Below are 12,636 nucleotides of genomic sequence, written 5' to 3' on the forward strand. Positions count from 1 at the left end.
TCCAATGTCTCATTCAGGGCCCTTGTTTCTTTATTGACCGTGTGTCTAGATGATCTATCCATTTCTGTAAGTGGGGTGTTAAAGTCCCCTGCAATTACCACATTCTTATCAATAAGGTTGCTTGTGTTTATGAGTAATTGTTTTATATATTTGGGCGCTCCGGTATTCGGCGCATAGACATTTATAATTGTTAGCTCTTCCTGATGGATAGACCCTGTCACTATTATATAATGTCCTTCTTCATCTCTTGTTACAGCCTTTAATTTAAAGTCTAGTTTGTCTGATATAAGTATGGCTACTCCAGCTTTCTTTTGGCTTCCAGTAGCATGATAAATAGTTCTCCATCTCACTCTCAATCTAAAGGTGTCCTCAGGTCTAAAATGAGTCTCTTGTAGACAGCAAATAGATGGGTCTTGTTTTTTTATCCATTCTGATACCCTATGTCTTTTGGTTGGCGCATTTAATCCATTTACATTCAGTGTTATTATAGAAAGATATGGGTTTAGAGTCATTGTGATGTCTGTATGTTTTATGCTTGTAGTGACGTCTCTGGTACTTTGTCTCACAGGGTCCCCCTTAGGATCTCTTGTAGGGCTGGTTTAGTGGTGACAAATTCCTTCAGTTTTTGTTTGTTTGGGAAGACCTTTATCTCTCCTTCTATTCTAAATGACAGGCTTGCTGGATAAAGGATTCTCGGCTGCATATTTTTTCTGTCTAGCACACTGAAAATCTCGTGCCAACTCTTTCTGGCCTGCCAAGTTTCAAAAGAGAGATCAGTCACGAGTCTTATAGGTCTCCCTTTATATGTGAGGGCACGTTTACCCCTTGCTGCTTTCAGAATTTTCTCTTTATCCTTGTATTTTGCCAGTTTCACTATGATATGTCGTGCAGAAGATCTATTCAAGTTACGTCTGAAGGGAGTTCTCTGTGCCTCTTGGATTTCAATGCCTTTTTCCTTCCCCACTTCAGGGAAGTTCTCAGCTATTATTTCTTCAAGTACCCCTTCAGCACCTTTCCCTCTCTCTTCCTCCTCTGGGATACCAATGATGCGTATATTATTTCTTTTTAGTGTATCACTTAGTTCTCTAATTTTCCCCTCATACTCCTGGATTTTTTTATCTCTCTTTTTCTCAGCTTCCTCTTTTTCCATAACTTTATCTTCTAGTTCACCTATTCTCTCCTCTGCCTCTTCAATCCGAGCTGTGGTGGTTTCCATTTTGTTATGCATTTCATTTAAAGCGTTTTTCAGCTCCTCGTGACTGTTCCTTAGTCCCTTGATCTCTGTAGCAAGAGACTCTCTGCTGTCAGCTATACTGTTTTCAAGCCCAGCGATTAATTTTATGACTATTATTCTGAATTCACTTTCTGTTATATTATTTAAATCCTTTTTGATCAGCTCATTAGCTGTTGTTATTTCCTGGAGATTCTTCTGAGGGGAATTCTTCCGCTTGGTCATTTTGGATAGTCCCTGGCGTGGTGAGGACCTGCAGGGCACTTCCCCTGTGCTGTGGTGTATAACTGGAGTTGGTGGGCGAAGCCGCAGTCAGACCTGATGTCCGCCCCCAGCCCACCGCTGGGGCCACAGTCAGACTGGTGCGTGCCTTCTCTTCCCCTCTCCTAGGGGCGGGATTCACTGTGGGGTGGGGTGGCCTGTCTGGGCTACTTGCACACTGCCAGGCTTGTGATGCTGGGGATCTGGTGTCTTAGCTGGGGTGGGTAGGCAAGGTGCACAGGGGCAGGAGGGGCAGGCTTAGCTTGCTTCTCCTTAGGTGATCCACTTCAGGAGGGGCCCTGTGGCAGCAGGAGGGAGTCAGATCCGCTGCCGGAGGTTTGGCTCCGCAGAAGCGCAGAGTTGGGTGTTTGCGCGGAGCGAGCAAGTTCCCTGGCAGGAATTGGTTCTCTTTGGGATTTTGGCTGGGGGATGGGCAGGGAAGATGGCGCTGGTGGAAACTGCTCTGTCTTGACGCAGAATGGTACTGAAAAGTTCTCTGAGAGTCAGAGTGGAGAGAAATACAGTCTGGGTGTTCATTGTTCTCTGCTTTTACGGCTTCTCACACTTCACCTGCCTCCTGTTTCTGCAGCTGTTACCAGAGCGTTCTGTGGGCATGGGTTGGCCTGCAGGTGTTCAGTTACCTTGTTGGTTGTGGCTAATTCTTGATGTGTGTTCTCAGGAAACTGGATTTCAAGTAAGCATTAGAATTTTCAACAGTTGGGAATGCAAGCTGGTGCAGCCACTCTGGAAAACAGTATGGAGGTTCCTCAAAAAACTAAAAATAGAACTACCCTATGACCCAGCAGTTACACTACTAGGCATTTATCCACGGGATACAGGTGTGCTGTTTCGAAGGGACACATGCACCCCCATGTTGATAGCAGCACTGTCAACAATAGCCAAAGTATGGAAAGAGCCTGAATGTCCATCAATGGATGAATGGATAAAGAAGATGTGATTTATATATATACAATGGAGTATTACTCGGTGATCAAAAAGAATGAAATCTTGCCAGTTGCCACTACGTGGATGGAACTGGAGGGTATTATGCTAAGTGAAATTAGAGAAAGACAAAAATCATATGACTTCACTCATATGAGGACTTTAAGAGACAAAACAGATGAACATAAGGGAAGGAAAACAAAAATAATATAAAAACAGGGAGGGGGACAAAACAGAAGAGACTTATAAATGTGGAGAACAAATTGAGGGTTACTGGAGGGGTTGTGGGAGGGGGGATGGGCTAAATGGGTAAGGGGCATTAAGGAATCTACTCCTGAAAATATTGTTGCACTATATGCTAACTAATTTGGATGTAAATTTTAAAAAATAATAAATAAAAGAAGTTAAAAGAAAAGCCCCCCCCCAAAAGAATATTCAACAGAGATTGAAACAAAGCTCTCAAATGCATAATGTGCCAGGAATGAGTTGACAAATCCGTTTAAATCAGAAAGTGCCCAACAGAAAAACAGGCAAAGGTAATTCATAAAAGAAAGTAAAACAGACAAAATGAGCATGAAGAGTGCACAGCCTCAGTCATAATCAAAGAAATGATTTTTTTTCCCCAACTGGCCAAGATTTAAAAAAGTGAAAATGTCCAGCACTGATATTAGTGTAGCAAATAGGCCTGCTCATGCACCATTAGTGGAATTATAAATAAGGATAATCTACCAGGATGAGTAGTTGGCAATAATATCAAAACCTTACATTTGCATTCTCTAACCCATCGATTCCACTTTAGATAAACCAGATGAATTGCTCAGAGCTCCTAATTGCAATGTGGTTTACACTGTGGACAACTACAAATGAGCTAAGTGTTCTTTAACAGGGGACTTGTTAAATATAGCCCTTTCATACTGCAGAATACTGTACAATTATTAAATAACAGCCTTAATGTATATCAACATAGAAGTATGTTTTTGTTAAATGTTTACTGAGTAATTTCATTTATGTAAACATTATCATAAACTGAAACTGAGGGACATCCTATACTCTTCAAAATGTGAAGGCCATGAAAAACAACAGGTCTGAGGAAGTGTTTCAGATTGAAGGGGGTACAAGAGAGACGTGACAACAGATATGTGATCCTGGGCTGGAATCTGGGCCTATAAAGGACATTATTGGGACAGTTGGCAAAATTTAGATGGGATCTTTGGATTACATGGTAATTTTCCTAATTTTGAGGGCTATCCTGTGATTACATAGAAGAATTTCCTTGCTTTTAGGAAATGTATACTGAAGTATTAAAGGGTAATGGGTCATCCCATCTCTAAGTTACTCTCAAATGGCTCAGAAAAAAATTTTATTTATGTCTGAGAAAGAGAGAAGGCAAAATGTATTTAAATGCTATGAGTGAAGAGTCTGGATGAAGGGTATATAGGACCTCCTTATGCTATATTTTCCACTTTGCTATAAGTTTTAAACTGTTTCAAAACAAAAAGTTGGGCCATATCTCTATAGGATCTAACAGCTTTTAAATGTTTGCTTTCTGTTACTGTAAAAGCTTATAAGCTGTGCTATATAAAATAGGGTGAAGCAAATGGATTCAAAAAAGAAGATACCTTGATTCTGAGGCTGCAGACCACTTCAGAATGTTCCTCAGATCTGCTGTTCTCCACCTGAGAAGTGCTGGGCCAAGCCACGCCCTCTACTTCAGGGACATAAACAGCATCCTCTTGTTAGCTAGGATACCAAGGGGAGTTACTCAGATCTAAGGGCTGAAAGCCTTCAGCAGAAGGAAGGAGGGGGAAGGAACAAAAGCAGGGAAGGAATGTGTTTTGTTTTGCAGAACCAGCAGCCAGCCAAGGGGACTCCCCACTAGGTCTTTCACCTGATAGCCTCTTGTGCGAGCCAGTGTAGGCCAGTTTGGACTGTGGACCTGAGCAGAAGCCTCCCTGAGTTGTCCTAAAGTTAACTTTGGCTCATTATAATACCAGATCTCCTCCTATGGGCTGAGTGTTCTGCTGTTTTTCAAACATACAGCATGTGCACTAGCATGTTGACATGTGAGTTATACACAGTTGAACCAAAATGCCTAAGAATAGAATATAAGGCTCTTAATATATATGCAAGCTCCCTGCCCCTGCCCCCTAATACATTGAATGAAAGCTTCCTGTACTAACCCCACAGGAAGACAGTACTTTCAGAGCTATCTGTCTTCTTACTTGTCACAATACAAAGTTCTTTGTTTTCAGCACTTCCTTGGGTTGTGTTCAACTTAATGCACACCAAGCGGCAACGCCCTTGAGTTCAGTTACACTCTGAGCAGCAGGCCAGCAGCCCCTGACCCTACACACCCACACTGTGGCAGCACTATATGTTGCTTCACCACAGAGGTCTTAATTGACTGCAGGAGCTGACCAAAGAACCTTTGGAAGGGTTCACACGAAGAAATAGAATACATGTTTAGGGGGGCATTTATTTCGGGCAGATGACTAGCATCGTGGCCAGAGAAAGTCCTTCATGCATTTGGAAGGCCAGTTTGGTCACCATCCTACTCTTCCCAGATCTGAGTTATCCAGCAGATCCTGGCAGTGGTGGATCTGAGGCTGTCAGTTCCTCAAAGAAGTGATCCCAAGAAGTAGGTTCCAGTTTGGTACCAAGACATTCTCTGAAAATGCCCAAGGAGGTTAGTTGCACTTAGGATTGACCTATAGGACTAATTATGCTCCAGGCACAGCTCACTTCAGAACCAGGTGAACTTCCATGTGTCAGCATCACCAGGACCAATCCCAGATCAGGCCATCCTCCTACCTGCTCCCTAGAGGGGAAAGGGTAGATTGTTGCCAAGAGTTTGTCTTAAAGTTGCGCTGAGCCCTATATCCTGGTTAACTAAAACCAGTGAGTCAGATTGCCATAGCCTTAGAGGAGACTGCAACTCTGGAATTTTGGGCTGAGTGCAGAGTTCTTTCACTTTCTCACATCTCTTTCAGTAGCAGACTATCATAATGTTAGGCAGTAGAAACACAAACACATAAATATCTGGAGCTTAGTGAATTTTTGCCCATAATTGACCATCTTACCTAAGAGCCTTCTGGATAATGGAATTCCTATGACCATATCAAGCTTTCCACTCGGCTTTTAAGATTTTCACCTACCAACCCCTCTGAATGCCTTGCGTAAATTCCAGGGGCAGCACCCGAGACTAAAATAACTTCTTAGCCCGGGGCCTAGAAAGCCACCTGCAGCTCCACTGGAAACAGATTACTATATTAACCACAGACAATAGAGGCCATATAACTAGCATTCTAGGTGAAATTGGTATCTGATATCAGATCTGCCTGTCTTATGACCAACCTTGCAAAAGACTGCAGTGCCACAGAAAGGCCAGCCAGAATTCTACAGCTGCTTCTTGACAGCTGTTTCCAGCAGGGCTGTGGTATTAGATTCCTCTCCAATCAGAGTTAAGGGAAGGGGAGCCCTCACTATTTATATGCAAGGATCCAGTGTTCTTATGCCTACTTCACATATTAGAGTCCTAGTTATGCATTTAGTCGCTCCCTGGAAATCAGAAAACCTGGGGTCTAGTTTGGTTCTGCACTGAACTGAGTGATCTTGGCCATGCCGTTTAATCTCTCCAGGCCTTGGTTTCCTCATCTCTTAAAGAAAAGAGATCATTTCTAAAATTCTGTGACTTTTCCATGATGTCACTGTAAAATTACGGCAGATATCTCGCGTTTCCTCAGTTGTAAAATAGCATTAATCAAACCTGCAAGGTTGTCATACAGATTTAAAATATTCTATGTGTGTGGAAAGGAAAAAATAGTAACTTTACTGTGGAGAAACGTGGTAGATACCACCTTAGCCAGGTGATCAAGATTGACATCACCTGTGATAAAACACCTCTAGATCCTGTATCCCCAAATGAGAAGGGCGCATGACTTCTATGATACTCTTCCCCCAAATCCATAACCTCAGTCTAATAATATGAAAAACATCAGGGCGCCTGGGTGGCGCAGTCGGTTAAGCGTCCGACTTCAGCCAGGTCACCATCTCGCGGTCCGTGAGTTCGAGCCCCGCGTCAGGCTCTGGGCTGATGGCTCGGAGCCTGGAGCCTGTTTCCGATTCTGTGTCTCCCTCTCTCTCTGCCCCTCCCCCGTTCATGCTCTGTCTCTCTCTGTCCCAAAAATAAATAAAAAATGTTGAAAAAAAAATTAAAAACAAAAAAAAAAAAGAAAAACATCAAACTCCAGTTGAGGGACATTCTACAATGTAACTTCCAAGTACTCTTCAAAAGTACCAAGTCATGAGAGGCAAAGACTGTGGAACCATCAGAGACTGGAAGACACTGAGGAGACATTACAATGCAGTACGGGATCTTGGATCAGATCCTGTAACAGAAGAGGGAAAAAAAACCATTAGTGGAAACACTATCAAATCAAAATATATCTTGTAGTTTAGTTAATACTATTTTACCAACATTAATTTCTTAGTTTTGATCATCTACCATGGTTACATAAGGTGTAAACACTAGGGGATGCCGAGCGAAAGGTATACAGAAACTCTGTACTATCCTGCAACTCTTTTGTAAATCTAAAATTACTTTAAAATTAAAAGTTTTAAAAACTATATGAAGTGGCTAGCTCACAGTGGACGCTCAATGAATGATGGGTGTTATAAGCAAATGCGTTTCCTCCAATAGAGTTGAATCAAAGAAATATTTATTGGGGCACCTGGGTGGCTCAGTCGGTTGAGGGTCCGACTTCAGCTCAGGTCATGATCTCACAGTTCATGAGTACGACCCCCGCATCGGACTCTGTGCTGACAGCTCGGAGCCTGGAGCTTGCTTTGGATTCTGTGTCTCCCTCTCTCTCTGCCCCTAACCCACTCACATTCTGTCTCTGTGTCTTTCAAAAATAAACATTAAAAAAAAAAGAAATATTTATTGATGGAAAAGACAGTGATACAAAGCCATTGATTGGCCTTGTTGGTGCAAAAGAAACCATTCCAACCTCAGATAGCGTGTGACATTGCCTGAAATATGTTATAAAAGCTAGTTCTTTATCCTTGACGAGACTTCTGGGAATCGAAATGCACAGCTGTTCATTATCTGCCCTTTGTTCTTGGGCTCAGATTGGATTTCTCCCTGATGGCGTGAGGCAGCTGAATAGACCTTGTGTTTGGACCCACTAATCTGAGGGGGGTTCATCCACAACGATTGATAGAGCAAAGTGAATAGCACCTTGCACTCTGTGTTTGATATTCCCATCCTGCTCTGACAATAGGCTCATCTTATCACATACTCAACTTAGTTACTAAGTTACTTACTTAGACTGCCAAGGAAAGAAAAGTCAGCAGGTGTGTGGCCCAGAGACAGCTCCAACCACAGGGGCAAATTGACCAAGAAATTTTTATTGCATTAGCAAAGCAAGAGAAGGGTAAGAAATTTCTCCTCACAGAGGGAAATTTCATTCAACAGATATACAACACATATTTATTAAGAGCTTTCTATGTGCTTAGCCCTGAGAGTGGGATGGGGGCCCAGAGTTTACGATCTTGAGGGCAAGTGGAAAGCTCAATAAGCAGAAACAATAAAATGTGGGTGGGTGCTGAGAATTTAAGAGTATAGAGTAGGGCTGGGACTCAAGCTTTTGATGGTGGAGAAAGGAAACTCCCCCACTTTGCTTTCCATGCCACTGGGGAGTTTGAGAGTGGAGGTCAATCTCTTTAGAGGACTTTTTAGTGCAGGCAGATAGGCATGCCTCTGATTGGAGATGCTGTGAACACGTGATGCTGGGCAGACTGCACCTATCCCAAGGATGGACACATGGAAGATATTCAGTAAATAAATCTCGTAGACTGAATGCCGACTGACTGTAATTCAACCTGATCTATTAAATTGGGGTCACCTCTAAAAACAACATTTATTGAGTGCTTAAGACAATCTTGTCACTATCTTAAATGTTCTACATAAATTAAAGTTGTTTAATTTTTATGATAACTCAGTAACAGAATGACTATCCACATACCCACTCTATAGGTGAGAGAATTGAGACACAGGAAGAAAGGAAGAGGTAACTCACCTAAAGTTACACAGACACAGCCAGCAAGCAGCAAGCCCAGGCTTTGAAGCTTGGCCGTCAGCCTTCAGGCTGCCCTCCCATTTTCTGCCTCTCCAAAAGCAGTAGTAAAGGTCCTTGGGCATTTTCTTAGGGGACAGGAGGATAGGCTGATGGTGCCTATAAGCAGTAGCTCCAGACACAGGGCTCCTCAAAGCTGCAACCCCAGGGACGGTGAGCCTGGTAGTATTCCCTATTTCAGCTATCACTTCCCACCTTGTCTCACAGCCTCTAGCCTTGGGGCTAGATGATGAAACTGGTCATGTAGAAACAGGCATGGCTACAGTCTAGCACAAGCCTCCACTGAGCCACACGTGGAATGTAGCCGTCACCTTACGGCCTGGGTAGAAGCTACCACGGAGCAAGATGGAGGCCAAGTAGGCAATTCCCTTCCCCAGGGCCACTTGTGCTTATCCAAGAGCCCTGATACCAACTCTCTCTGGAATGACATCCCCCAAGACCTGACAGGCAACCTGATTCAGTGTCTAGTTCCACCTGCTGACTCAGATGCCTAATGTGTGCCTGCATAGTCCATACTCAGGTGTACTTTTTGTAGCAAATTTGGTCCAGTGTTTATTTTGGGGTGTGGGGAGAGATGAGAGGTGTCTAGGTCAAGTGGGCAAGAAGGACAGGGATTTTTCTCAACTGGGGACTCTGCTGAGTGGCATTTTCCACCCAGACAGTTCCAATGAACGCTGACACCATAACATTCTAGAAGAGATGCCAAACCCAACTGAATAATGTTGATATCCTAGAGTTTTAGAAACTCAAAATTATGTGCTCAAAAATATCTAAAATATTCTCCTAGAATTCAGTGTCTCACATTCAGCCTGGCTACCTTTTCTTTGCTATTGTTCTCCATTCATTCAGTGGCCTATAGTTTGATGATCTATATAGGAGCCGATTCAATAACACATCAGCAGTACTTTGCTAATTTTCAGTGTTCAACTTCCTCAAGTATTCCCCTTTCATCTCCTGACAACGCCAGCACTTAATGACAACCCAGAAATGTTCCTATTCAGGTCCTTCTCTGTCCACCACGTAGTCTGCCTGCACATAGCTTCTTCTGCTCTCATACTCATAATCTTTCTTCATGCCTATTTTTAGTTTTCTTGGCTCAAGCTTCTCCAAGCCACTGAAACACAGCCCTCACTCTCTCTCTCTCCCTCTCTCCCTCTGGCATGCATGCTGCCGGTAGGAGCCCCCAGGTAAACACCCCTGCAGAAACCCTTTAGTGCTCCTTCCTCAGGAAAACCTATTTCTTCCGGATCACAGCTCAGCTTTTAAGATGGACATAAGCTGGATGACCTTCTGATGGGCTTTGAGCTTTGAATTTGGATGTGGACATTTTCTCTCAGATGACAGAATCACTCCAACTTCCCCTTTGCCGTTGCTTCCTTTCCTTGAAGGTAGTTCTATCTTGTTTTCTTTAAAAAACCTTTTCCTTCCAAATTTGCCTGCCATGCCAACCGTCATTAGCGCATCTGTGGCCCCACGGACAGGGGCTGAGCCCAGGTCCCCGGGACCAATTCCCCAGCAGGGCCAAGGCAAGACCACCGAGGCCGGGGGCGGAAACCCAAGTGGCATCTATTCAGCCATCATCAGCCGCAATTTTCCCGTTATCGGAGTGAAAGAGAAGACATTTGAGCAGCTTCACAAGAAGTGTCTAGAAAAGAAGGTTCTTTATCTGGATCCCGAGTTCCCACCAGATGAGACCTCTCTCTTTTACAGCCAGAAGTTCCCCATCCAGTTCATTTGGAAGAGACCTCCGGTGAGTAGCTTGCTGGCTGCCCGTTGGGCTTTTTCCCCTCCTAGAAGTCCTCCCACTCAGCACCTCCCCGCAGCCCCACGGTGCACATGGGCGCTGGGGGAAGGGTCCTGGCAGAGGCTCCCCAGGGCTCTGCCCTCGACTGAGGCCGAGCCCATTCTCACTCTCTTGCTCTCTTTTCCTAAAAAACATCTTGCTTTCTATAAAAGAAATTGGAATTCAGTGTAATCCAGCCTATAAAAGTAAATAGCCCTTTCCCAGAACAACAACAACAACAACAAATTCTTTGTAAGAGTCCTTCAACTTCTAGGGCTAAAATCACACCGAATGACATCTTTAGTCTGCCAGCAGCCATGACTTTCTGCAACAGAGAAGCCCCAGAAAGAGGAGAGGAGCTGGCAAAGATCACTTTTTCATGCATAGAGTGTTAGGATTAGAAGGGGAAACCCTAGCAGCCGGTTTCGTCCACATACTTCGCCTCACACGTGAGAAAATAAAGGCGCACAGAGAAAAGTACATCCAGAGCGAGCATGACAGCCCTGAATAAAATCCTTTCTCTTTAGGTAACTCTTCCAGCCTCTGGATTTCATGTACAGTGATCCACCAGAAAGAAAAGCATATCCTCTTGCCTCCCTTCTCTGATCAGACCGCCCATATGACTCTGGTGCTTAATTCAAGAAATATTTATTGGGCATTGGTAGGGCTGGAATGCAGGCAAGCAACAAGAGAGACAGCTGTGGATAAAAAAGACAAGAAGTCCTGCTCCCCTGGAGCCTAGAGTCCTGAAGGGAAGGCTGTCAGGAGATAGCGTTCTGGGTACAGTGAGCTCAAAAGGCAAGAACTAACCTTCCCTGAGGAGATCCTTGAAGCTGAGGCCCCGAGCTATTCATTAACTTAATCAAGTGACACTCAAGTCCTATTCATTAGCCACGTTTTTCTTTATAACCTGAGATGAAACATCCAACAACCCTGTTCTCAGCCGCTGGGTTCCCCCAAGGGCTTTTTCCTCTCCCGGGAGCCCTGTGGTAAGGCCTGTGACTACCCTGAGTTCTCTCCTTAGAAGAAAGTACTGGAAAGAACTTCATTCTCCAGCCCAGTCACCGCCCTGCTGCCAGAGCACTGGGATATGTCCCATCCCTGTTGAAGTATCTTCCGTGACACCGTTCTCCCCTCCACCCATGCCTTCAGGATAACTCCAAACTCCTGAGCTGAGCTATCAGCCCTTTTCAGGCTGGCACCCTCTCCCCCGGATGGTGACACACTCAGCTCCTCTGTTGTTCCAAGTCTCCTCAGACCTCAAGGCCTTTGCTCATGCTCTCTGTCTGGAATGCCCTTGTTTTTTATTTTGTTCTATTTTGCTTATTTTAATATAATTTATCGTCAAGTTGACTGACATGCAGTGTATACAGTGTGCTCTTGGTTTTGGGGGTAGATTCCCGTAATTCATTGCTTACATACAACACCCAGTGCTCATTGCAACAAGCGCCCTCCTCAATGCCCATCACCCATTTTCCCCTCTACCCCGCTACCCCCATCAGCCCTCAGTTTGTGTTTAAGAGTCTCTTATGGTTTGCCTCCCTCCCTCTCTGTTTGTAACAAGTTTTCCCCCCTCCCTTTCCCCCACGTCTTCTATTAAGTTTCTCAAGTTCCACATATGAGTGAAAAGTGGAATGCCCTTGTTTTTATCTGATTTGCTCCCCCTCACCCTCTCTCCAGTGCTCAGGTGTCACTTTCTTCAGGCTTTCACATGTCTGTTCCCTATCTGATAACAGGACCTATTCCTATTCGACGCTGGACCCCAGTAGTCAGAGAAGGGCCAGGCCCACAGTGGGTACTCAGCTGCTGGTGGTGAATGAAAACTCACATCTGACGGCACTGACCACCAAGAGATAAGGACAGCCAGCATTCCAAGGCTGGGGGTTCCTAAAAGCCTTTTCTAATATTACTACAGAGAAAAAAAACCCAAAAACCTTACAAATATTGCTTTTAGTGAAATTATTGGTGGCTTTTAGTCTTAAGAGCTATACTTGCATTTTGATAAAAATGCTACCAGGGTCTATTATGCTCTAGGCACTACTTCAGTCCTAAAACTGATACTGCCATTGTCAGTGTGACATTAGGGGCACCAAAAGACCTCTTTCCAACTGTGCTCCTACCACCAACACCCCCTCACATACAGTTGAAGTGATTAAAGTCCAGAAAGGACAATCACACAAGTTGACTGAAATTGAAAGAGTGAAATGATCCCGGAACTTTCTGAAGTGTAAAGCATTTATTGCAAACGTCAGTTTTCCCTGCATTCCATAGATGTAGTGAAC

The 12,636-nt window shown here is 44.1% G+C and overlaps 1 protein-coding gene and 1 long non-coding RNA gene across 3 annotated transcripts in view; one reads left to right on the forward strand and one right to left on the reverse strand.

Annotated features, from left to right (window-relative positions):
• LOC121041567 (uncharacterized) overlaps positions 1-8,787 on the reverse strand; it is a 20,352-nt gene extending 11,565 nt beyond the window's left edge. The window contains exon 1 of the long non-coding RNA XR_005795788.1: positions 8,777-8,787. This is a non-coding gene — a long non-coding RNA (uncharacterized LOC121041567). The remainder of the gene's footprint in view (positions 1-8,776) is intronic.
• Positions 8,788-9,700: 913 nt separating this feature from the next.
• CAPN3 (calpain 3) overlaps positions 9,701-12,636 on the forward strand; it is a 50,372-nt gene continuing 47,436 nt past the window's right edge. For both annotated transcript variants that reach the window (XM_040492400.1, XM_040492403.1), the window contains exon 1: positions 9,701-10,321. In XM_040492400.1, the coding sequence (XP_040348334.1) occupies positions 10,013-10,321 (309 nt within the window). In that variant the 5' untranslated portion in view covers positions 9,701-10,012. The remainder of the gene's footprint in view (positions 10,322-12,636) is intronic.

Source organism: Herpailurus yagouaroundi, unplaced genomic scaffold (genome assembly GCF_014898765.1).
Source record: "Herpailurus yagouaroundi ecotype Mexico unplaced genomic scaffold, PumYag 184, whole genome shotgun sequence".
Taxonomy (NCBI): Eukaryota; Metazoa; Chordata; class Mammalia; order Carnivora; family Felidae; genus Herpailurus; species Herpailurus yagouaroundi.